The sequence below is a fragment of the Phaenicophaeus curvirostris genome, chromosome 20 (assembly GCF_032191515.1).
Source record: "Phaenicophaeus curvirostris isolate KB17595 chromosome 20, BPBGC_Pcur_1.0, whole genome shotgun sequence".
Classification (NCBI taxonomy): Eukaryota; Metazoa; Chordata; class Aves; order Cuculiformes; family Cuculidae; genus Phaenicophaeus; species Phaenicophaeus curvirostris.
The window spans coordinates 1,624,359-1,648,239 of NC_091411.1; the positions used below are offsets into that span (position 1 = coordinate 1,624,359).

The 23,881-nt window shown below is 48.1% G+C and overlaps 1 protein-coding gene across 14 annotated transcripts in view; it reads right to left on the minus strand.

Annotated features, from left to right (window-relative positions):
* Positions 1-23,881, minus strand: part of ZNF618 (zinc finger protein 618) — a 159,920-nt gene that overhangs the window by 30,374 nt on the left and 105,665 nt on the right. For 5 of the 14 annotated variants that reach the window (XM_069873050.1, XM_069873051.1, XM_069873044.1 and 2 more), the window contains 6 exons: positions 13,880-13,963; positions 11,442-11,531; positions 10,050-10,085; positions 9,242-9,319; positions 8,141-8,230; positions 235-423 (listed from right to left, as the gene is read on the minus strand). In XM_069873050.1, coding sequence (XP_069729151.1) covers positions 235-423; positions 8,141-8,230; positions 9,242-9,319; positions 10,050-10,085; positions 11,442-11,531; positions 13,880-13,963 — 567 coding nt within the window. The remainder of the gene's footprint in view (positions 1-234; positions 424-8,140; positions 8,231-9,241; positions 9,320-10,049; positions 10,086-11,441; positions 11,532-13,879; positions 13,964-23,881) is intronic. The other 9 variants (XM_069873056.1, XM_069873053.1, XM_069873048.1 and 6 more) reach the window with 6 other exon arrangements.

Genomic DNA, 23,881 nt, shown 5'->3' on the forward strand with positions numbered 1-23,881 from the left:
ACAAACCAACTTGTCACTGGTAAGAGTTTATAAAGACCTACAGCTTGACGTACTTTTTTTTTTTTTTTTTGTAATGTGCCAAAGGATCGAATCCCCTCAACGGCTTCTGGGAGTAGCTACTCTGGGACAGTCATGGATGGAGCAGACTGAGTCCAGGAAGGGTCAAAAGCCAACCCAGGGCAGGATTGGACACTAAGCAGTTAAAAAAGTTGATGGTAGAAAGGCAATTGGTACCTGTAATGGCCTTGCTTCCTGGGGATCCAGAATTTGGAGCGCGGAACATCTGGGATTGGGATGCCGGTGGGACACCGGAGGGGGTGCGGTGCAGGAGGGTAGAACATCGGTTTATTGAAGCCGGTGTTTTTTTGCTGGATTGGCTCGCCTGTGTCTTCACTGCCACGAAGAGTGGAGATCGAGAGAACTCTGGATATGAACACTCAGAACTAGTGCCTGGACAGTCAGTCAGCTCCCAGACCGTGTGCCTGCTGGGAGGATTGCTTTCTAACAGCCATGCTCACCAATCCCTTGCATGGGGACCTGCAGCAACTGTGGATCCACCGATCCCACGTAACAAAATTGTTTTCCCCACTCACCCGAGGGGATAGATTTCTGAAGCTTGTTAGTTCCCTTCCACACCTTTAACTGCCGCATGACCAACCCATTCCTTCTCCAGCAGGAATCACCCCATCCATCCAGGAGCACTGTTTGGTTGCCATGGCCTGGCCGGGTGTCCCTGCATCTCTCTCCTCACTTTCTATGTAAGTAAGGGTTTGAGTTTCAAGAGCAGGTTTCTAATGTGACACTCAGAGCTCTGAAGAGGGAGAAGTTTACATCTTTGTTACCTGAGCCTTGCATAAATCCTAGAGATCTCCAGCTACATCCCATGCCTTGTTAACGAAATAAAAAGGAAAGGGGGTTGTTGGCAATGGAAGGGAATTAGGAGGCAAAGTTCTCATCCTGTAAGTCAGGAAAGGCCTTTTGGCCCCCAACTCCAGACAAGTACTGGTGACGTGGAGAAATTCTGAGTGTTACTGGGATATGCTCTTTGAGTGTGCCTACTGTTCGGTCTCTGCAAGGCACAGTGAGGGTCACTAGGAATTTTCAATGCCAAAAGTCATACGAAAAACCTTCAGGAGGACAGGCCTTTGTCTAGGCCATATGGACTATAAGAAATAATTATAACAACCCTTTCATCGGGAAGAGGGAAGAACCCTCAGTAGCTCCTTTCATGGACATTTGGATACAGCTTCTGAAGCCCAAGCCCCACTCCAACCATCTACCATGAAGAATAGAAACCACGTTCATATAACCCACAGCCCGAGCTCACTCCCACTATTGCAGAGGGATATTTTGGGATGCCGCATGGATACCACTGGCACCTGCTAATCCTGTACAGTGTAACTCAGAAATGCCTAAGCCCATCGTGCAGTTCTCCATCACAGACTGCTCACAACAGCACAAGGGCCCCTGTCTCTGACAGAGGTGAGGAGGAGAGAAGTCACCCAGACTGGGGCTGGATGCTTGTTTCCACAATCCCATGAGAAGGAATCACAGAACCAGTAGGTTGGAAAAGACCTCCAGGATCATTGAGTCCAACCATTCCTATCAAACACTAAACCATGTCCCCCAGCACCTCATCCACCCGTCTTTTAAACCTCTCCAGGGAAGGTGACTCAACCCCCTCCCTGGGCAGCCTCTGCCAGTGCCCAATGACTCTTCCTGTGAAAAATCTTTTTCTGGCATCCAGCCTGAACCTCCCCTGTCATCACATCCCTCAAACATGAGCTGCGGTCACCTATCCCTGTCAGCAGCACTGGAGGGTGAGGATGTGCACATTCAAAGCTACCTGCAAACCGATACCCGAAACAGAGTTTTGTTTCTTCTGATCTGCTACATGGATCCAAAACGACCATTCCTGTAACTGTAATCTTGGTAACAGAATCTTGCGGGAGATTCTGCACTAGGTTTTCTCACAGTTTAGGTCAAGACACTCTCTCTCTGCTTGGTCTCTGGCACGCTGAACAGGCTTGCTTCTACGTCCTATACCTCCTTTCAGTTTCCACGGATAATCCTCCTCCAGTCTCTGCCAAACTACCAGCACAAATCCAGTCAGATAGGACAATTTCCTGCTTATCTGTCGTCTTCTTTCCTATGAGGCCCATTCCCACCAATTGCTGCTTTATTCCTCATAGCAAGAGAAGCCAACTAGTCAGTGCCAGAAACAGAGCACCACAGCGAATCCTCTGCAGTCTGGATACTATCCTGTCTCCCAGGGTGAAAGAAAAAAGTCTCAGTACTATCAAGACTTCCAAAATCAATTCTCTTGCTTCTCAACTTAAACAAACAGTACGTCTTCAAATTCAGGCCCCAGAGAGAGGGCTGCTCCATCTGACACGAGGCAGAGACAGGGTGTGAGCCAGCGAGTCAAGACAGATGAGAGAATATCAGTTCTAGCATCCTGGAGGATGCTAATAACTCATTGAAAAAAACAGGTTTAGTCTCTACTTCATCAGATGACAAGCTCCTTCTGAAGACTAAGCAACACAGGTAGAGACGATCATGTAGCTCCTCGGTTCTGCTCTTGAAAAGTTGTCTTCGCCGTGGAACTCGCTGCCTCAGGCTGACAAAAAGGCCAAGTTCAAGGTATTTCCAAAACTGAAAATACTGAGTTGCTGAATAGTAACAAAACCCTCCTGTCTCACAATTTGCTGTGAGACAGCACTGTGGGGAGATGATCCTGAAACTGCTGCTGCGGAGGTTTTTAAGCTTTCTCAGGAAGCAATTGATGTGCCCCAGCTGAGGTTGACACTGGAGAAGGGAGGGCAGGAGAGGAGTCACGCACGGGGAAAGGCTCACTGAACGGCCTCCAATCACCTGGCAAGCAGAGTGCGCTCTGCCACAGCTACACAGAACAGCATGAGGTGTGCTAAGAAATACAGGGGATACTGAAAAGATGGAAGAACTCCTCCCTGGCAGAACAAAAAAGAGCTTGTTCATTGTCACGCTTGCTCATAACAGCTGTAGAGGAGCTTCGAGGGCAACTAGGCAGTCAAAAAGACTGAGGTCCTCAGGCACTTTCCAAGGGGATCAGAAGGCAATGAGAGCTCTGAGTTCTTCGCCTACAACCAGTGCTGGTGCAGGCCCCTCACAAAGGAGGTTAACAGACTTGAGAACATTCAGATGAGAAGGCAAGAGGATAAAGGACAAGCGCAGCATATGTCACCATCAGACATCGTCATTCATTTGGCTTAATCAGGAGGTCAAGGTCAGTCACCATGAAGTGACCTGAGAGCAGGCTATGCAGAGGTCCAGCTAGGACAGAAATCTGGTAACCTAGCCCTCCTTCACCTCCCTGATGAAGTAATCAACAGGATCCAGTGTCTGAATATTTTCAGCTGGATATTTTTAGTTTTAATTTAGCAAGGGTAATAACTCATCAAAGAAACCACCTTGAGAGCGTGCCGTACTCTCTACTGCTCTTAACGGCAAGATTAGGTGTCTCACGGGAGCAATTAAACCACGGCAATCCTCCAGCAGGCGTAACTCAGGTCAATCCAGAGATAACAACAGTCCCTCCTGGCTTTGATAAGACTGGCATGCTGCAACAGCGGAGAAAACCTGGCAGACATATCTCCTCAAAAGCTACATCAATCCACATATTGCCACTATGCAGCACAATAAACAAGAGATCAGATTATCATAGAATCATAGATTAGTTAGGGTTGGAAGGGACCTCGAAGATCATCTAGTTCCAACCCTCCTGCTATGTGACCTCGCCTTTTCCAGTAAAAATTCTGGGTAATAATTTACTTATCCCATTTTTTTTCAGAAAGATCATGTCAGGATGGGTGAAGAACCATTCAGATGGTTCAAACGGAATTAAATCATTCCCTCCGGAGAAAAGTCTATCCTTAATGAATGTGAAGGAAAGCGATTCCAAAACCTCTGCTGTTAGAAACGGGTCTTTCCACAGGAAAAACCCTGTACTCAAACCTATCAAATTCCTAATGTGATTTTTTATATACACAAACAAATATTGCCAGTGGAGCCTGTTGCTAAGGCACTGCAGAATTAGAGAGTGGATAAAACATCTGAAGCCACAGATTTCACTCTCTGAGACAGAGGAAGCAAAGGCCATCATGTAACTGGAATCTGGATCTGCTTTTCCCTTGGTTAGGCAGAAGCTGTAGAGAAACCAGATATGCTACCAAAAAGGATCCCTCTCCCTAGGATAAAAAAACGTGGTGGGAGCTGCCTTCAAGAGAAACGGTGTTTAAGCACTTTTTATGAACAAATTGTATCCGGTGTCCTTCATGACAAGGAAAGAAATTGAGCAGAGAGGCTGGATGAACTTTCTTGAGCATTTCGGGTGTCACAGTGGGTGTAGGTCTGTCTGTCCCCTGTGGAGCCAGGTGAGATCCTGGGCTGGCAGAGCAGGATCTTCAACAGCCGAGGACCATCTTACAACTCCTGCAGAGGACCAGAGATGTTCCTCAAGTTTCACCAGGGGAGGTTTAGATATTAGGAAAAAATTCTTTACTGAGAGAGTGGTTTAGCCCTGGCAGAGGCTGCCGAGGGCAGTGGTGGAGTCTCCATCCCTGGAGGGGTTCAAGAACTGTGTGTCTGTGGCACGGCGGGACATGGTTTAGCGGGCATGGTTGCGTTGGGCTGATGGTTGGACTGGATAAGCTTAGAGTTCTCTTCCAACCTTAATGATTCTGTGATTCTATGATTCCATGACAGCCAGGTTCAACCAGGAGTGCAGAGCATCAGGAAGTGCGTGGCGATGAGACACGTTTGTGGTCAAGCTGGGAAGTCAATCCACAGACCTGCAGCAGTATCAGCTCTGGTAAGGATACGCAGAACTAGACACACACCAGTGATCCTCAGGGAGGTCCAGAGGGATGAGACAGGGCTGACATCAAGCTAGGTAGTCAGTCTGTGGGTTGTGGTACAATCCACTAGGATCCACGGCCAGGCACGGGCATGTCACAGCTGAGCTGGAGACCAACATCCTCCAGCACAGCTCCAGCAGGCACTGATGGTCAGAGCTGAACCGAAATAGGGCTTTGATGTTGGTGGAGGCCCCATGTGAGGCTGGTCAGGGCCATGATGACCCATTTGTGCGCTCAGGGCCCCGACATTGCTTTAGATTTTCACCCTGGAAGCACCAGATGTAGATGGTTGTGCAGATGCCTTCCTGCAGTTTCCAGAAGACGAAGCGGTGAGTGCACATTCCTGAGCCTGGACTGGCCAAGCTAAAACGCACACTCAGTGGCTTTCCTAGCCCATCCACATTCCAAATACACTCAGTTTTCTCTGCACCGTAAACACATCACCTAAGAGCAACCACAATATCCCAGCCACCTGCAAATGTGGTTAAATCAGTTCAACCCTACAGAGCAGACCAAGCCTGGAGGAGGCAGAAAAGCACCTCTGAACCCTCCCCCTGCCCCTCTGTTCAGAGACATTTCTAAAACTGGGACAATGAATGTGCCTACGACTCCCCTTTTTTAGAAGCAGCCTCTGACACCCTTCTTACAAAGAGTGAACAGGCTGAGAGAAACAGCATAAGAAAATGTATTTTAATTTAACAGTAAGAGCCCAGTTCTGAGCATATGGAAAAGTTACTCCTCCTGGTTAACAAAAGGGAACTTTTGAAGGAGACATTTGGCATTAACAATTCCAGGGAACCCCACAGCAGAGCTCTTTTCCCCACAGCAGGTATTCAGCAGCACTGACCACAAATTCTCCCGAAAGGTCTTATTGACCCTGCAGGACACGAGGCCTTGTTTTGGCCCATTTTCATTCACTTTTTTTATCCATTATCACAGAAAACCAGAAAGACAGGCTCCGGAAGGGAAGCTCACACTCAAGCAGAGAGACCCAGAAAGCTGCTTTGGTGATGCTGAAGGGTTTCCTGACCCGCTCCCACTACAGTTAATGTTTCAGCCTTTGCTTTCTAAACCATGAGAGCAAAACTAGGTTGAAGACACAGTCTCAGCTTTACACAACGGCTGGGGCACAAGAAAAGCCAGCTGTGCTTTTCAAAATTTGTGTGTGTAAACAAAAAGCTGCCTCACAGGACATTGCAGAGTCTGAGCAGTAGGAAGGTGGGAGGGCGTGCTGACCATGCCCTCTCCTGTATCCTCCTTGGGGTTAGTGGTTTGTCCCTCTGAATCATAAATCTTACTGGTCATGGGAACTAGGAAAGGAAAAAAAAAGGCTTAAAATGAAGAATTTATGGGGAGGGGATTAAACCTTATGCAAACATTATCTTGATCTAATCTCAAATGTCCTCACAGTTAAAGGTATTTGCTGAAGGATGGGAAACCCACCCACACATGTAGGTGACTGCAGCAGGGGCAGCTGCTTTTGCTTTCACAAAGGTTACTGCAAAAACCATGGTGCAAGAATGGTTTCAACGCCAGTGGTCAAAACAAAGTGTCTTCTCCTCCAAAATTGGCTTCTGGTAGTCAAAAAGTGGCCATCAGGACCTTCAGCACAGGGAGAGAGCCAGTGTCTCTGTGGACCATTCCTTTCTGCATCCAGACTCACTGTAGGAAACACCTCTCAGGGAAGAGCAGTTGTGGTTTTCTCTTCTGCTGGGCAGCCGGGACTGGAACCAGCAGCTGCAGCCTAGCCCTGCAGATGGCTGGGGGGTGGAAAGATAATCCATAGCGATAAATCCCATTGAAATGGGAAGTGCTGGGAAGGTAAGAATCTGCTGCTGCTGAGCAGAGAGTCACTGCACAGTCCCCACAGCACCTCGTTCTTTGTCTGTCCCACACAGGGGCGCATAGAGACCCCACAGCCTTGGTGTCTGAGGGCCCATCTGTACCAGGAGATCAATCTACTGCTGATCACCACCAGTGGCTTTTCTGGGGGCCTGGAAACACCTGAATTAGGAGGTGGAGTTTAGGAGTGCAGGGATGCTTGGGAATAACTGTTATGTGTGCAGTCATAAGTGCTGGGTTAGCTCCCTCAAGCAGATGGGAGATAACATGACTAAGTCTGTGATGATGGCAATACAGGTGTTTTATGCCCTACAGATTCTATCACTAACTTGGTCCATCTCCACATTCCAGAGAACCTGCAAGGGAGCCACCAAGCCTTGACTCAGCTTAAATGTGATCGTCTGGCAGACTATGTCCCCAGTTTATTTCTATGTATGTCTAAATCCAAAGCTGCCTTATTAGAATAACTTAAAACCCCAACCGGAGCTGAATTTGGTGGGAAGGAGTGTGCGCTCCCTCTGCTGGCTGCGGATGAGCAGCTAAAAGAACCCAGTAAGCTCATGAGAGAAACTGATCCATCCTCATCACCCGCTGGACAGACCTGGGTGAAGAGCAACCACACTGGCTCACAGCATTAAAACTGCCGTGAAGCACAGGGCAATGCTATGAAAGAAGCATGAAGTTCAGGCATAAAGAACTTCTCTGTGTACTTTTACAGCATCCAAAACCAGCATGTAGCAAAAATTTCTCTCAACTTTAAGTAAAACACTAAAATTTTGCACTGCATTACACTTAATTGATCACTAAAACCTCCCCTTTGTCTGGGGAATGCAGACCGTAGTGTCCCTCCAGAGTGCAGATCGTGGTGTCGGGCAGTATGCTGCCTTTTCCCGAGCTCCCTGAAATAAATATTGTATTGCCTGTGACTTAGTAGCAAGCTGCCAAGGTCATTTACATGATTCTGAAAACCAGTTCTATCTCACTGTCTGAGTGATTTCTCAGAAGCTAATGAGAAAGCTGCTTCTTCCCTAGCACATAGGTTCACTCATTATTTAGGGGAGTCTAACAATTTCGTGCATCTCTTATTATGTGCGCTTTAGGTACCAGAACCTTGAGTCAAACAACAAAACAGAACATCAAACCCCCAAGGAACCTGTGCAAAATTGCTAGGACTTTGGTAAAAGCTCAGTGCCATTACAGACCTCTCAGTAGCAGGGTCCCTCTGAGAAGAGATCCCAGCCCAGCTTTACAGTGCCCTGCTCAGCACATCATCTACGTCCTGACAGCTGCAATCCCACAGACCCAGTGGAAGGAACTGAAGGAATGGTTCTCTTTCCTGCAACCCTCGTGTTCGCCACTGCAAATCAGTCTGTACTGAAGCAGAACTCCCGCAGGATACTCACTGATAGGTGCGTGCAGCGCCACGTGTTCTTGATAGGGAGTGTAGTATTTGTACTGCTTGCCACAGAACTCGCAGGTGTAATTGCCAGTTTCTGTGAAGATGAAACAAACACAGAGATCAGGAGGGAGTGAGGCACCCTCTCACAACATCACCAGCTTCCTGACTTTGTACACAGGTACTGGGCAGGTGACAGAAACTGCAGCATGTTCCTCATGCACTTAGAACTTGTCTGCCCTGTCATTCACGCCCCCTGTTCCTCAACAAAGGAAACAGTTAACGCCAGTGCCCAGAGTGATGGACTGTGCATAAGAAGTTCAGTAGAACTAAACAAGCTGCAGGACGTTAGCCCCAGGTTGCAGCAAGGAAGTGTGCAGAACAAAGGAGAGAACGCATTCCTAAAGCCTCTGCTGCAGGTGACACGGTTTTGTCTTCTGGTTACAGATGTGACGTGTGGATAACAGGGACAGTCAAACTAGGAAACAAGTTGTCAAGTCAAGTCTTAATTATAGAACTTTTATGTTTGAGTTGTAGACTTCTCTTGCAGGAGGAGGGGCTTTAGTGCAATAACTGTGCCAGTTCCTCCTTTGAGGGTACTTGAAATAATGAAGCATTGCAACCATACGGTGACTCCTCCCACTCCTGCCAGTGCTGGAAGTACAGAACTGACAGCAAGCTGCAAGCCAAAGGAAAATCCAGGCTTAATCAGCTGTGTTCAGGGAAATGCTTTGGCAAAATCTCATCCTCTGTTTCTGATCTGTCTGATAAACCCACCACGAAGGCAGTGTGAATGCAATCACCTGCCAGCTCTGCCAAGATACCTTACACCATGTCTAATCACTGCCTGCTTCCCTCCTGAACCTCACCCCTCTTCTCTTTGCAGAGGTCCTGAGCAGAAAACATCACGACACTGCATTTCTCAAGGCCAGGGCTGCTGGTGTTTGGTGTTCATTTAAACCTAAACATATCCTTCGGCACCACTAAGGTCTCATCACCTCTGTGGAACACAGTGCTCTCTGATTTTCCAAGAGGCATTCCAGATAATGCTAGATTTCAAACCCACGTGCTTGCACTTTCCCATTTGAAGCCGTATAATAGCTCATACTTGGACCAATCTTCTGGAACGGCTCTGGCTCCTCCTCCTTCACTTCGTCTGCTGCTATGACGGCCTGGTCATAGGGGTCTGCAAGAGAACAGAACCAGCAAGAGAGCTGAAAACACCCTCAGGTTTCCCTTCTACAGCTGCACGGGCACTGAATGCTCCCGCATCTGTAATGACATTTCCATCTGTAACACAGTTTCAAGACAGGAATTATAAACCCCATGACCCCCCTGTCTGACTTGTCTCTCCTCCTCTGTGCCCCAAGCAGATTTTACCCCCCTTCCAGATCAGTTACCTGCCTTGTAGATAAATAACACTTAGAAAGCACAGAGAAAGATGGAACAAACACATTGCAAAGCCTAATTCCTATGTTCTGATTTTCTTCCAGTGCATCTTCTTGCCCTGTCTGAAAGTGGGCACGGTAATGCAATCTGCCAGCAAGTCAGTGAACAAACACTGACCGGTGCCTCCCTACCAGCTAACAGCACAGCTAGCAACAAAGCAGAACCCACCCCACCTCATAAAATAATTCAATTTATGCCTTGAACAATTCACTAAATCGCCAGAGACATGGAACACCTGTTTCTTTGAGTTTCAAAAGCCTGATCAATTATATGTACAAGAAAAGCCTGGTAACCTACTAGGGCTGGGCATCAACCTACGCGCTGTACACACTGGGAGAGGGAGAGAAGATGCTCCTCTCCCGCTGCGGTCAGTGACAAAACTCCCTCGACTCTTGACCTGCTGTGCCTGAATTACTGAATGTTTTAAAAGGTTTGTGAAATAAAGCACACGAAGGATCTCAGCTTACCTGCCCGGTTTTCTGGGGCCCCTTCCACACTAAAAACTAACACAGAATAGAAGAAGGAGGGGAAGAAACAAAAGAGAAATTAAATCCTCTTCAACGGCCGTGTTCCCCTCCTGTATTTCACACAGCACTTCAGCATATTTCAGCCCCACAGAATACAGCAGGCTTTGCGCCCCGGTCCCTCCTCTTCCCAGCAGCATCCACACAAGATCTAGTTGAGCATGCCCAGCCCTAATTACACAGATCCTCAAGACCTTCATTCTGCACTGACACAGCCCCACACCAAGTTCAGATCCCCACCACTTGTGTTTGCTAAGACACAACCAGCCCCTTGGAGGAACTGAGACAAACAGTGTCATGGCGAGACACAGGTGGAAGCCACTTCCAAAGCCCTCTCATAACCCTCAGCAGAGCTCCTTGAACCACAGCTATGAAGACACATTTGTGACAGAAGCAGACAGGTCCAGCTCACAGCGATGTTCAGCGCCAGGGATTTGGTTCTGGCTGCCGGTGGGAGGAAGGGAGCGTGTGGTGATGTGCTGCAAGGGAACACTGGCTGTTCCTAGGGCACATTCAGATCTCCACACACTCCAGTCAAAGCAGGAATTTTTCTGGACGCCACATATTGTAAAAAATCCCTTGACAGTCCTGCCCTTCAAAACCTTCTGCCTTCCAGACAGCCTCTTTCTGCAACTCTGCCAGGGCTCCTTGGCTCAGCAAGGAGCAACACCAGCAGGCTGGCAGCACACATGGCGAGGGTTTAGGGCACCTGTGGGTTCTGAACTGAGGAGCCTTAAATGCCCAAGAGGCAGGGGGCAAGCCAAAGACAGTTGCTCCTATTTCCCTCAACACTGAGAAAAGAAACGCTGCTTCTGGAGAAGGGCATCTGCTTCTGTCCAAGTGTCACCAGCCTAGGCCTCAGCCATCTTCACAGAGGAAAGATGGTCCACTGACGACCACATCACATCCCTACCACGGTGATTAACAAGAATGAAACAACATTTCTCAACTCTGCAATGTGGTTTCTCACAGAGGAGCAGGTAGGGAACAATCCTGTAAAGTCAGAAACCAAAAGGCAACCAGCTCTTGGCCAGTGAGTGGCCAGACTGACCATTTATTTACTCGGTTCTAGCTCATCTACCCTAACTCTGAACCCTAATGCAGGCGGGAGGGCTGCGAGGACTGCAGGTCCCAGCAGAGGGTGTTATTTTGATGCACGTAGAGAGAATCAAGCACAGTAAACTTCCTCCTGTGGTTTGTGCCTGTGAGCGGGCCTTGCTGTGCAACGTCCTGGTCATCATGGTCCTGCACAACCACATTCTGCCTTTCCCGGAATATCAGAGCAAAGGCTCCTCACTCCAGCTGGAGGGGTCTGAGTGCCAAAACAGTACTCACCATCCACGGCGTGGAGGTCCCTGTGCTCTTGAAAGCAGCTATAATATTTATATTTTTTCCCACAAATGTCACACGTGTACCTAAAATTGTCTGTAGGAAGAAGAAAAGAGGCCACTTTAGAAACTCTGAGGTGAAAGGCAAGCATTGCAGATGCTGCTGCTCCATCAGACACCCCCATGCGGTTACACTCACCCCACACGCCCTGTCAAACCCCTAAGGCATTCAGGTACCCACAGCCTCACAACGTCCCCATCTGCCCCATTCTACATGGTATTCTGGCTTGTTATTTCCTCCACTCCGCTCTCCAGCACAGCCTCCGTAAGACCTAACAGAGATGAAGATGCCGAGCCACGGGCCCTGCGGAAGTTCAAGCAGGAAGGTACAGGTCAGGGTAGAGACAAACCAGACGAACTAAACACAGCACCAACATCTGAGCTGTCAGAAGTCAAAGTCTCCATATCTAAACTAGAGCACGGCCTGGGTGTGCCAAGACACTCATTGCACACTTGGTATGATTCCTAACTGCACCCAAGATCCTGTATGGCCATGATCCAACCAACCAACCCAAAGAGAACCAACAACCCAAACCACCTAGGACAGCGAGGTGCTCAATGAACAGGAGGACTGATGGAACCTGGTTCCATCACGCATGTACCCTCAATGCCCACCCACCACCCCAGCAATGCCCACCACCACCCCAGCTGTGTGGGGAGATGAGGCAGATGCAAACAAACTTGAGATGATTATGAATTCATTTTGGTCTGACTGGGGATGACGCACATCTGTGGCTCAGCTACCACATCAGAGGAAATTTCCCTGGTCAACTTGGTGGGGTTTCTCCACCTTCTGATATCAGACGTACATCGTGGGGTGCAGAGTGACATCCACAGTCACCTCAGGGCCGCCTGCCACAGCCAATGGCCTGCACACTGCTGGCCCATTGGAAACAAAATAAAACACACCAGCTCATGTAGCCACAAAGGATCTTGAACCCAATATGCTTTCCTTCACAACCAGAGCAAGCCAGGAGTGCGCACATCAGCTCCACGGATGAGCTGCCCTCAGCAAGCCCCCTTGGCAGCACATCCATTGTCTATATTCATGGATCTGTATGATTAGAGAAGTTAAAGCTTTGTTTTTACCTCTTCCACACTGTGTTCAAACACAACAGGGTACGCACATTAAGTCAGCCTTTATTTCACGTCTCAATAATTTTATTTTTAAAATAAATAACTCTTTTAAGCTCGTACACACCGGTACAATCTAATCGCTCGCTTGGGTTCACTACTGCAGTCCACTGCACCTGGGGCTTCAGCATTAAATGGAGAATCACTGTCTGTGCCCCTTTATCCTGCTTGGCAGAGTGAAAGTAGAAGTTATGGTGACCTCTATGAGAAGGCTGTGGGAGCTCCTTATGGACACATTCTTCCATGGTGAAGAATAATTTCCACCTGACCCAGAATTCCTAGCGACCTTTCAAATGGAAGAAGCCACAAAAGCTACTTGATGGAGGACATCAACAGGCACTTTGCAGATGCTTCTGAACCCAAACTGATCTGCTCTCACAAACCACTGCAGAAATAGCTGGCTCAGCCTTCAAATATGGAAGGGCAAAACTGCTGAATGTAAACAGATTGCAACAGCCTGCTGAATTATTCCTGAAATCCAGCAGTGTTCCAGGTCCCAGTCAAGAAAAGAGGAGAGGGCACCCTGGACCAGCATCACTTGCCCTGCTCCATGGTCAGGGTTGCACCATTATAGCAGAAAGGTTTGCAAACAGCAAAGGAAGCACTAAACTCCAGGAATTCCTCATTCCTGGCTCGCCTTGAAACAACATTTCCAAAAGAGTTTGCAAGTCCAGCAGGATCTCTAAAAGGGGCTGGATTTCTTGCAGTCAAACCCACCACAATACATTTATCTGCTCTCTCTTGATTTGAGGTGGTGATGTTCCTCCCCTCAAACAGGATTGACAACCACGCATCAGCAACATCTCTCCAGCCACAGTCAGGGGATTGCAGAGCAGCCCGTGAGTGCTCTGATGCTCAGTTTCACATTCCTTAATTGTTTCCTGCAAACCTGCTGGCAGATGCTGGAGTCTCATGAGTCCTGCTGGTGATAAACCCAGAGGGCTGGAGCTGGTGAGCAACCATGCAGCAGTGCCTGAGGAGTATTGATCTTCCCTGGGATGCCTGCCTCACTGAAAGGAACCACAAACAACTCCAAGACTCTTCCAAAAGAGCCAAAGCCACCATGACTAAACCACCCTATGCAAAGAAACAGGAAAGGCTGGCATTTTCCAAGATATGTGCTGCATGGGAAACACCGTTCCGAGCTGAGTCCAGAGCACAGACTACCTGAGCAGCTTTCCCAGAAGACCCAGAGTGCAGCTACTGCTTCCTTACAACACCACAGGGAGCAAAAACATCTGGGACCCTCACTTGTTTCTGTGGATTCCACCCAGGGCAGCAGAAAGACAGCTCTGGAGAGAGGCTTCTTCTCCCTTTCCGCAGCCAGAGGGGCACCTAGATGGAAAGGAACACATTTATGGCTTCCTAAGCCAGCAGGATATTCCCGCGCAGGTTCACGGACAACTCCTTTGACCTAACCCTTTGCAATATTTAGGGGTTTCCTTCCAGATTCCGGACTGGCAGTGGGGAGAGGTGGAATGTAAGTTCACAGACACAGAGTTCACTGCCCAGGGACCTCCACCTCCTCCTCCTTCAAACTGTGCTCCCGCACAGAAGTTATAAGCGCTACAACTCACAAAACCCTGTGTTTTACAGCCAAAGAGAGAGTTGCCAGCAAAATCAGTAGCAATCTACCTCAGAGCTTAACTTAAAGGTGGCTAACAGCAAAATTCCTTGAAAAGGGAACAGGACTGAGCCAAAAGTCAAGCAACAAACCCTTAAGAGGATTATAGTATCCAGAGGTACATTACTAAGGATTAAATAATAATAAAATCCAGAAATTTGGAAAGGATCGAAACCCTCACACACAAAGGCACAAGCCAGCTCCTAAGTAGGGGTTAGGAAAACACTTTCTCTGTGGGCAAACTATTCCAAGGTCACTCATTTCATGATCGCTTACTTCCTTCCCGCAAACACTTGGCTTTTGTCAGGAGCACAGGAGACATCCAGGCACACACTGGCTTAACCTTGCATGGTGCTTCCCATGCAACACAAAAGGGGGGTTCCTAAGGCTGCAAAATACCGAGCCAAGAAAAAGGTAATTCCAAACTCCTCACACAGAGGAGCCAAATCCCTGGAAATGACCCAAAACAGTGCAAGGTGTTAGCTCACCTTCCAGCTGGCACAGGGCTAAAGGAGAGGTGAGAACAAGAGGTAAGAGCGGTTTCTCACTGCGCCGCTTCACCGCTCAGTCCCAGCTCCAATGAGGAGCTGCTCCAGATGCCTTCAGCAGCTACAGGACTGACCACCTTACAGCAGTTTTAAGCTGCTTTTTGAGTAGGTGGCCAGGGAATTCTATGAATTCTGTGCTACGTGATCCAAAACACGTGTCAGCTGGATGTATCAGCTTTAAACGCGGGCAACCAAGGGCTGGATGTAATCTCTCCCGGTTTGGAAACTCAATGCCAGGCCAGCAGGAACTTCCATACAGAGGGGACTATCCCAAATTAAGTTCTGAAGGACAGGCACCTGGTTCATAACAGCCAGATGGTAACATATCGGAGTTTTCTTAAACACTTTGGGGAAGAGGTGTTGTGGGTACTGCTCACTGGATGGTGGGAAAGAAGAGATTTCCCGGGTGTTCTCAGGACGTTACGCCTCAATGGAATTCTTTCTCCCACAGTTAATGTGTGTTAAAGTTGAATGCAAACAGACAGCAAATATCAGCAATTTAAAGCAAAACCATTACAGCATAGAATCATCAGGTTGGAAAAGACTTCTTGGATCATCAAGTCCAACCATTCCTATCTGCCCCTCAGCATCCTGTCTACCCATCTTTTAAGCGCCTCCAGGGATGGGGACTCCACTACCTCCCTGGGCATCCTCTGCCAGTGCCTGATGACCCTTTCTGTGAAAAATTTTTTCCTAATGTCCAGCCTGAACCTCCCCTGGCGGAGCTTGAGGCTATTTCCTCTTGTCCTGCCCCCTGTCACCTGGGAGAAGAGCCCAGCTCTCTCCTCTCCACAACCTCCTTTCAGGCAGTTGGAGAGAGCAATGAGGTCTCCCCTCAGCCTCCTCCAGGCTAAACACCCCCAGCTCTCTCAGCCGCTCCTCGTAAGACCTGTTCTCCAGCCCCCTCACCAGCTTTGTTGCTCTTCTCTGGACTTGCTCCAGAGCCTCAACATCCTTCTTGTGGTGAGGGGCCCAGAACTGAACACAGGATTCGAGGAGCGGTCTCACCAGTGACGAGTACAGAGGGAGAAGAACCAAGATGCCAACCATGCCAAGATGCCCTTGGCCTTCTTGGCCACCTGGGCCACTGCTGGCTCATGTTCAGTCGCTGTCAACCAACACCCCCAGGTCCCTCTCCTCCAGGCAGTTTCCAGCCAGACTTCTCCTAGTCTGTAGCTGCTCAGGGTTGTTGCGTCCCAAGTGCAGGACCCGGCATTTGGCCTTGTTAAACCTCATCCCATTGGACTCTGCCCAGCAGTCCAGCCTGTTCAGATCCCTTTGGAGCCTCCCTACCCTCCAGCAGATCCACACTTCCACCCAGCTTAGTGTCATCTGCAAACTTGCTTAGGGTGCACTCGATGCCTTCATCCAGGTCATTGATAAAGACATTGAACAGGGCTGGACCCAGCACTGAGCCCTGGGGACACACCTTCGAACTGGCCTCCAGCTTCCCACCACTCTCTGGGCCCGGAGAGCCAACGAGTTTTCCACCTAGAAGACTGTGTGCTGGTCCAGGCCAGTGGCAGCCAGTTTCCTGAGCAGAATGCTGTGAGAAACTGTGCCAAAGGCTTTACTAAGTCAAGAAGATACACCCACAGCCTTTCCCTCATGCATTTTACAATTATCCCCAAAATCAGCATTACGAACCAGGATATTCAAAGTCCATGACAAAAGTCAAACACACTAGACAAAATAATTAACCCCAGTAGATTCTGTTTCAGACCTCTCCATTCTGGTGTCACTGCAGGGCAGTGCTGGATTCTTTTTTATTCAAAACATAACTAAGTGTAAGATAAAGAACGTAGAAAAGAGCATGTTAAGACGCTACCACCAGCAATTTGACAATGAACAGCCTTGGCTTTGCATAATTAAAAAAACAGGGGTACTCAGAAGCATAGAATCACAGAATTATTCAGGTGGGGAAGGATCTCTAAGGTCATAAAGTTGATGCAAGGAGATTTGTCTTTTCCATCCATACAGATGCTGAATCTCTGTCTGAAGTGAAAAACTCGATAGAGCCCACATTGCAGGGTTATGCACAACACACAATAAAGGCTGTTTTGTTTTAACCTCCTCTTGGTATCAAAACAGTTTGGCCGGGAACACGCTACTGATCCACTTCACAAGTGTTCAGATGAGAACATGTAGCACTGAGGGTTTCGCAAAGGAAAAGCAAATCTCATCTTGACTTTTTTGTACTCATCTGTCCATGACTGCAAATGTTGTTTTAACTGGGATTTCCACACTGGAATTCCCTGCAGTACCGCTGCCTAATTTCCAAAGTGGAAAGAAAAAGAGAGAGTTAAATAACTGAGCAGCACTGAAGAGGGGATCCTGGCACCACAGAACTCCATGAAGAGCAAAATAAAATTAAAATAAGCTAGGAAGGATGAAGGACTGTCCTCTCTGCAGCCACTCTAGAAAATCAAGACCTCCAACAGTTTTCTTAGATTGAAGGGAAGAGATCTTCAGAAGGTGATCATGGTATTGCTTTGCCTTTGCTGGTTGTGAGTATCCTTAGAAGTGGAAATACTGAGAACTTAGAATAGTTGCAGTGTTTCGGTTATTTGTGTGCTGTTCAGGTTCAACACTGTCAAAATGCCAACAAGCAGCTCAACAAAGTTTCAGGCTGAAAGAAGAATCTCAAATAATTAACAGCTCTGTTGTTTGTACCCTTTGCAGCTGCTAAACGGCAGCCCTTGTTGGGAGATAGAAAGCATGTTCCTTCCTAACGAATGGCAGAGGGATGTGTTTCTATCTTCAATAAAGCTCTTGAGGTGTTTCCAGGACAAACTGACAGAAGATCAGAACGGTCTGGACTTAGGAAAAATCTTATCTTTTTTTTACTTGAATAAATACATTTCTCCATCAATTGTTCTGCCTAGGAATTCTGTCAGGGATTTGTTGCGAAGCATTAACACCCAGATTTCTATAACCACGGTCTAGTTGGTCAGTACCTGGAAAAGAGGCAGAAATTCAATTTTTGTGGGTATATCAGAACAGATCTGAACAGGCTGGATCCACGGTCTGAGACCAATGGGATGAGGTTTAACAAGGCCACGTGCAGAGTGCTGCACTTGGAACACAAAAACCCTGTGCAGCACTCCAGGCCTGGGGAAGAGTAGCTTGAAAGCTGCCGGGCAGAGAAAGACCTGAGGTGATGGTCAACAGCAGCTGAACATGAGTCAACGGTGTGCTCGGGTGGCCAAGAAGGCCAATGGCATCTTGGCTGGTATCAGAAACGACATGGACAACAGGGCCAGGGAAGCGATTCTTCACTGTGCACAGCACTGGTGAGAATGTACCTCAAATATTGTGTTCAGTTTTGGGCCCCTCACCATAGGAAAGACATTGAGGTCCTGGAGTATGTCCAGAGAAGAGCAGAGAAACTGGTGACGTGGCTGGAGAACAAGTCTTACAATGAGCAGCTGAGGGACCTGGGGCTGTTCAGCCTGGAGGAGGCCAAGGGGAGAGTGACCTTATTGCTCTCTACAACTACCTGAAAGGAGGTTGCAGAGAGGTGGGTGTTGGTCTCTTCTCCCAAGTGACAGGACAAGAGGGAATGGCCTCAAGCAGCATCAGGAGAAGTTTACATTGGACATTAGGAAAAATTTCTTCAAAGAAAACCTTCTTGGGCACTGGCAGAGGCTGCCCAGGGAGATGGTGGAGTCCCCGTCCCTGGAGGTGTTTAAAAGACAGGTAGATGAGGCACCTGGGGACATGATTTAGTAGTCAGGAACGGTTGGAGTGGATGATCTCTAAGGTCTTTTCCAACCTTATGATTCTATGACATGTCCCAGCCATTACAGTCACAGTTTCTGCACACTGTAGGTCCCAGGACTGACTTCCTTATTATTTTCCTAATGTCCTCCTCCTGCACTGAAATTCATCATTCCTGGTCTCAGCCCACTGGTCATTTACATTTGAAGGTGAATACATTCATCTGCTTGTTAGGCAAATGGGAATCTGAGGAGATTTCGCCTACTTAAAATGCAAACACATTAGAAAAATAAAACCCATTTTTATAGCTCTCCCCAAGGAGCCGGAGAATTATTAAATAAGAACATTGGAAAAATTAATCGCAAAGCCGTACATGACAAATGGTTCGCTTTGGCATGGGTCCGTGGGTGTGCGCACACAGACACAGCGTTTACATTAGGGTTTTAACTGCGTATGGCATTAGGAAGTTTTACCAAGCACAACAGCAGAACTTTCCATTTTTTGCTCTAGTACCCCCTAAAACGGAAAAGGAAAGCAAAACCTAAAATTTACTTAAGGAAATATTAAGGTTGTAAATTTGAATATTGAAAATTTATTGAGAAATGGAGATGTAAGAAGTTATTCTTTAACCCTAAACTAACACCCACAAACTCATATCTTCCCATCTCTACTCACAACATTTAAATCACCAGAACCTGTATGAGCAAAAAAATCTTAATTTTGAAGGTATTAACTTCATAGTTTAAATTCACAGCCCTCCAAATGCTTTCGCACATGCAGGGCACCAGCACTGCGTCTCCACAGTCACTGTTCACACGGCACAGTCCAGCCCAGCTCCTTCCTTCTAACCTTTCACTGCTTTTCAAGTACATTTCCTTTTGGGCTGAACTTTCTCATACTTCGTCAGAGCCCAAAGGGAAATAGGTCTATAAAAGACTAGACCAATCATTTTTTATTTACGGGGTTGTGAAATATTTACTATGGATTCCATTTTGGAAACATAAAAATTGCAATTCTTCCCCCTCCCCCTCCCCCTCCCCCTCCCCTCCCCTCCCCTCCCCTCCCCTCCCCTCCCCCTCCCCTCCCCCTCCCCTCCCCTCCCCTCCCCTCCCCTCCCCTCCCCTCCTCTCCTCCCTCCCTCCCTCCCTTCCTTCCTTCCTTCCTTCCTTCCTTCCTTCCTTCCTTCCTTCCTTCCTTCCTTCCTTCCTTCCTTCCTTCCTTCTTTCCTCCCTCCCTCCCTCCCTCCCTCCCTCCCTTCCTAGGAGCCATTTATCTGTTTCTTAGCATCTTCTTGAGGGCCACTTTTGAGCTGCAAAGGACGCTGAAGCCTGGACTGTATCAAAACTGTTTAAGAACTCTTTGTACCACCAGCACCCTGTCTGCGCTGGAAGACTCAGGAGTGGTCTCTCTGTAGGCTCCCAATATCTGTGCAAACCTTCGATAACATGAACTTTGCCCTCCAAAGCAGTAACACAACTTGCTTCAATGGGGAAAGCAAGAATACATTGAAAGCTACTATGAGCTGGGAAAGATGAGACTTGAGTTCAGTTGGAGCAAGGAGATCATAGAATCATTAAGGTTGGAAAAGACCTCAAAAGCTCATCCAGTTCAACCATCAGCCGAACACCAGTGTGCCAACTGGCAGAAGTCCCAGCGGGGTGAGCAGGAAAGCACTGGGAAAGGCCATGTGGCTGAGGAACTGTCTGCATAGCAGAATTCTGAAGAACTCATTAGAACTCAACCTTAAGGATGGTCTAGCTATGACGTTGTTTTTAACTTCCCTTTGCACAAGAGGAAGGAGTCCTCTGGAGGTGACTGGAAGGAAAAGTGCTGTCAAAGGCTAGCTCAGAGTGTGAACCCTGCTTCAGGAGCAATTAGCAGCTGCTCCTAATGAGCAGACACTGCCTGTGCTCACACACACTTTGATGAGGACAGGGAATTCCGTACCTGGCTGTGAGCCTACCTCTTGCACTGTCCCTCATCGCATGACCCCTGATCCAGGCAGCTCCTCCAGTGAGACCAACCACTGACCCCAACTTTCTGCTGCTCCCACTGCGGCTCTGCTCCACTGGCTGCCTCCAACCACAGGGTGCTCCTGCCTTGGAGGAGACGCGGCAGCGTGCTGCTCACCTTTGGTTCTGCCAGCTCCCATGCAACCTTCTCCCCAGCGTCCAGTCACAGGACCACTAAGGGCTCTGGTAAATCCATTTTTTTTTTTTCATTAAATACAGTCACTTCTCCATCCCCTTCAAAGGGCAACATGGACTCCTGCTCCTTCCAGGAGAGATTCAGGCAGGACAATCTCTCCTGCAAAAACTTCCTACCTACCCCAGAAAAACTTCACACCACACTGATATGGAAGCTCTGCTCATTGAAGTGTGTGGGGGTGACATGACATTAACACAACACCCACAGAGCAATTTTAACCCTCCTGTAACCTGGGAACTCAACAAGGTGGTCTGAAACATCTGGGAAATGTCGTTACCTGGGCCATGGTGATAGCGATGGTCAAAAATTATCTGTGAACAGGAAAAAGGGCTCCCGCAAAACAGACACAACTAAAAATCATATTGTGCTACTTGGGATCAATCTTGGGATTTTGTGGGACCTGGCTTTGGAGCTTTTAATCTGTCTGGCCACAAAAAGCACCAATGAACTAGAAAAGTTGTTTGCATTTCCACACAAATTTAAAGTCTGTGTGAAGGAGGCTGTCAGGCTGGGCTTCCAGGCAAGGTCTGTCCATTGTGCTCCCAGGCTTCTCCCAGATGGAGTCCACTGAAGAGCCACGTGGGAGTAACCTGCTGGCAGCATCAGCACAGGGAGAATCTGCTGCTTTTGAGAAACATAGAACAGTTTATGTTGGAAAAGACCTTTAAAATGATTTAAGTTCAACCATAAACCCAATACTGCCACGCCTAAACCCTGTTCCTAAGTACCACATCTACACATTTTTTAAAGACGTCCAGAGATGGAGACTCCACCACTGCCCTGGGCAGCCTCTGCCAGCACTTGACAACCCTTTTGGTAAAAATTTCTCCTAATATCTAATCTAAACCTCCCCCGGCACACCTTGAGGCTGTTTCTTCTCATCCTGTCACTTGTTATTTGGGAGCAGAGCCCAGCACCTGCGTCACCACAACCTCCTTTCCAGGAGCTGCAGAGAGTGATGAGGTCTCCTCTCAGCCTCCTCTTCCCCAGGGTAAACAATCCCAGGTCCCTCAGCTGCTCCTCATAACCCTTGTTTTCCAGCCCCTTCCCCAGCTCCATTCCCTTCTCCGGATGCGCTCCAGCACCTCAATGTCCTTCTTTTAGTGAGAGGTGAAAAACTGCACTAAATCCAGCTTTGCTGCTTAAAGAGACCTGCACATATGCAAAAGCAGGAGATGGAGGCAGAAAGAGCAGGATCTACCAGAAAACAACCATTAGTGGCCTTCCAGCTTCCAGCAAATGTCACGGAATTGCCATAGTAACAAACTGCAACACCGCTGGGAATGAGAGCAAGCGGAGCATTTGAACTGGCTGGTTTTAGAGGAACTGTTTTTTCACGTTGTCTTCCTGCACATCACAGAATAACAGGCTGGTGGCAGGCTAACAGAGCAAGCTTCAAGCTCGCGCCTCGTACTGTCTGTGAGCACAAGCTTTTAAACCATATCTTGCTTGCCATGGTGCTCAAAAAAGTTGTTACCAGGGCAAAAGAACAGAGCAAATTACTGTCAGCAATCTCCCCTCAACAGAGCCAGCCTGGCTGACCCACTGGAGATTAACTCAAGGCTCCCGAAACCAGCTTTTGCTGATTCTTCCCTCTTTTAACAGCATTTTATTTCAAGATTCTAGGAATGGTAAGACTTTTTCTCCATAATATTAATCGGCTCTGCTCCATGAGGTTCAGGACTTCTCCCCTGAGCAGAGGAACACATACTAAGCCTCAGTCAGGTAACCAGACACACGTGAATTAACACACCAGCTACACTTTAAGAAACCTTCAGCCTTTAGCAACTCTCTCCCCTGCCACTTCTCTGAGCATTGGTTTTATGCCTTCTTTCCCAGCGTACAGAAATGCCAGCCAGAAGCTTAAAGCTGTGCCTAGCAGACAGGGACTGGGCTGCAAGCCCAGCGACTTGCACTCTCCTCCCTTGCCACTCGCCTGCTGGCTGATTCTGGCAAGGCACCTTCTCTGCTGCTCCCCACCTGCCTGCAGAGCATCAAACTCCTCTGGGAATGGAGGTAAAGCTCACCTAGGCTTAGAAGTACAAGGGACTAGTAACACCGCTGTACCTGTTAGCATCCGGTATTCTGAAACCAGGCATTAAATGGCCAAGCATGTTGTAATTAGGCAAGTGCCATGTTAACAGCTGCCCATGACCCAAATCCTGTCCTAGGCTGGTCCAAAGAGGCAGACACTATGAGAAAAAGCAGTCGTGAGCATTAGACAAAAGCTACAGTGCTTGTGCACTCCAAGATGAATTAAGGTTTCATGGGAAACCATAAAACTCAGGGTCCAACTTTGAGCTCTACAAGCCCATCATAGTTATACTGGAGATGTTCTTGTATCTAAGTTTCTCCTTCCTAGAGAAAAGAACAGAGTAACACCGAAATCCAATCGCCTGAATATGGCAATCAATCCACAATCTGTAGCAGTTACAGATCTGGAAACAGCAAAGACGACCACGCTCTGGAGAACAAGCCTGTGCTGGTGGAAGCTCGTAGTCTCCTCTGCCGCTGGGGGAGAGCCCAGGAACAAGCTGTCAGCACAAAGACCATCCCGAGTTTGCTTCCTAACCCAACCGCAGCTCCCAGGGACAGTCCTGACACTGGTGCCAGCCCAGCTCTTAAAACTACCATCCCAAAGCATGAGATGTGCGCTGAACGCAACCTGCTTCATGATCCAGCATGGGACAAAGCCCTGTTCATGCCAGAGTGATGCATCTCTCCTGCAGACCGTTCCTGCTGGTGCAGGGCGTGCGGACCCCTGCTTGCCAGTGGTTTCATTTTGCCCTCTGTCAGGCTGCCAAGAATGTCCCGTGGTATGTGAGCAGCAGCAGGGAGACTGTTTTTCCAAAGGCTGTAACTGCCCTAAACATGACTGGAATTTCCATGGAGAACGATGGTGCAGATCTAGCCCTAACACCTTCTTCCCAAGGACTTCCAGAAGCCTGGAACAAACCCCAGAAGCCTACAAGCGTATCAGAAAAGACTCCAGACTCTTCTACAGGAACAGCCAGTGACCCAGATGTCAAACTGGCCACCCCTACCTAGGAAAAATACCAAATAAGAAGGCTTTTTCCAAACCTCTCTCCTCCCTTCCCCCTCCCTGTCAGTCAGAGTCGGTAGCAGTTAAACAAGCTTTTTTATTAACACATT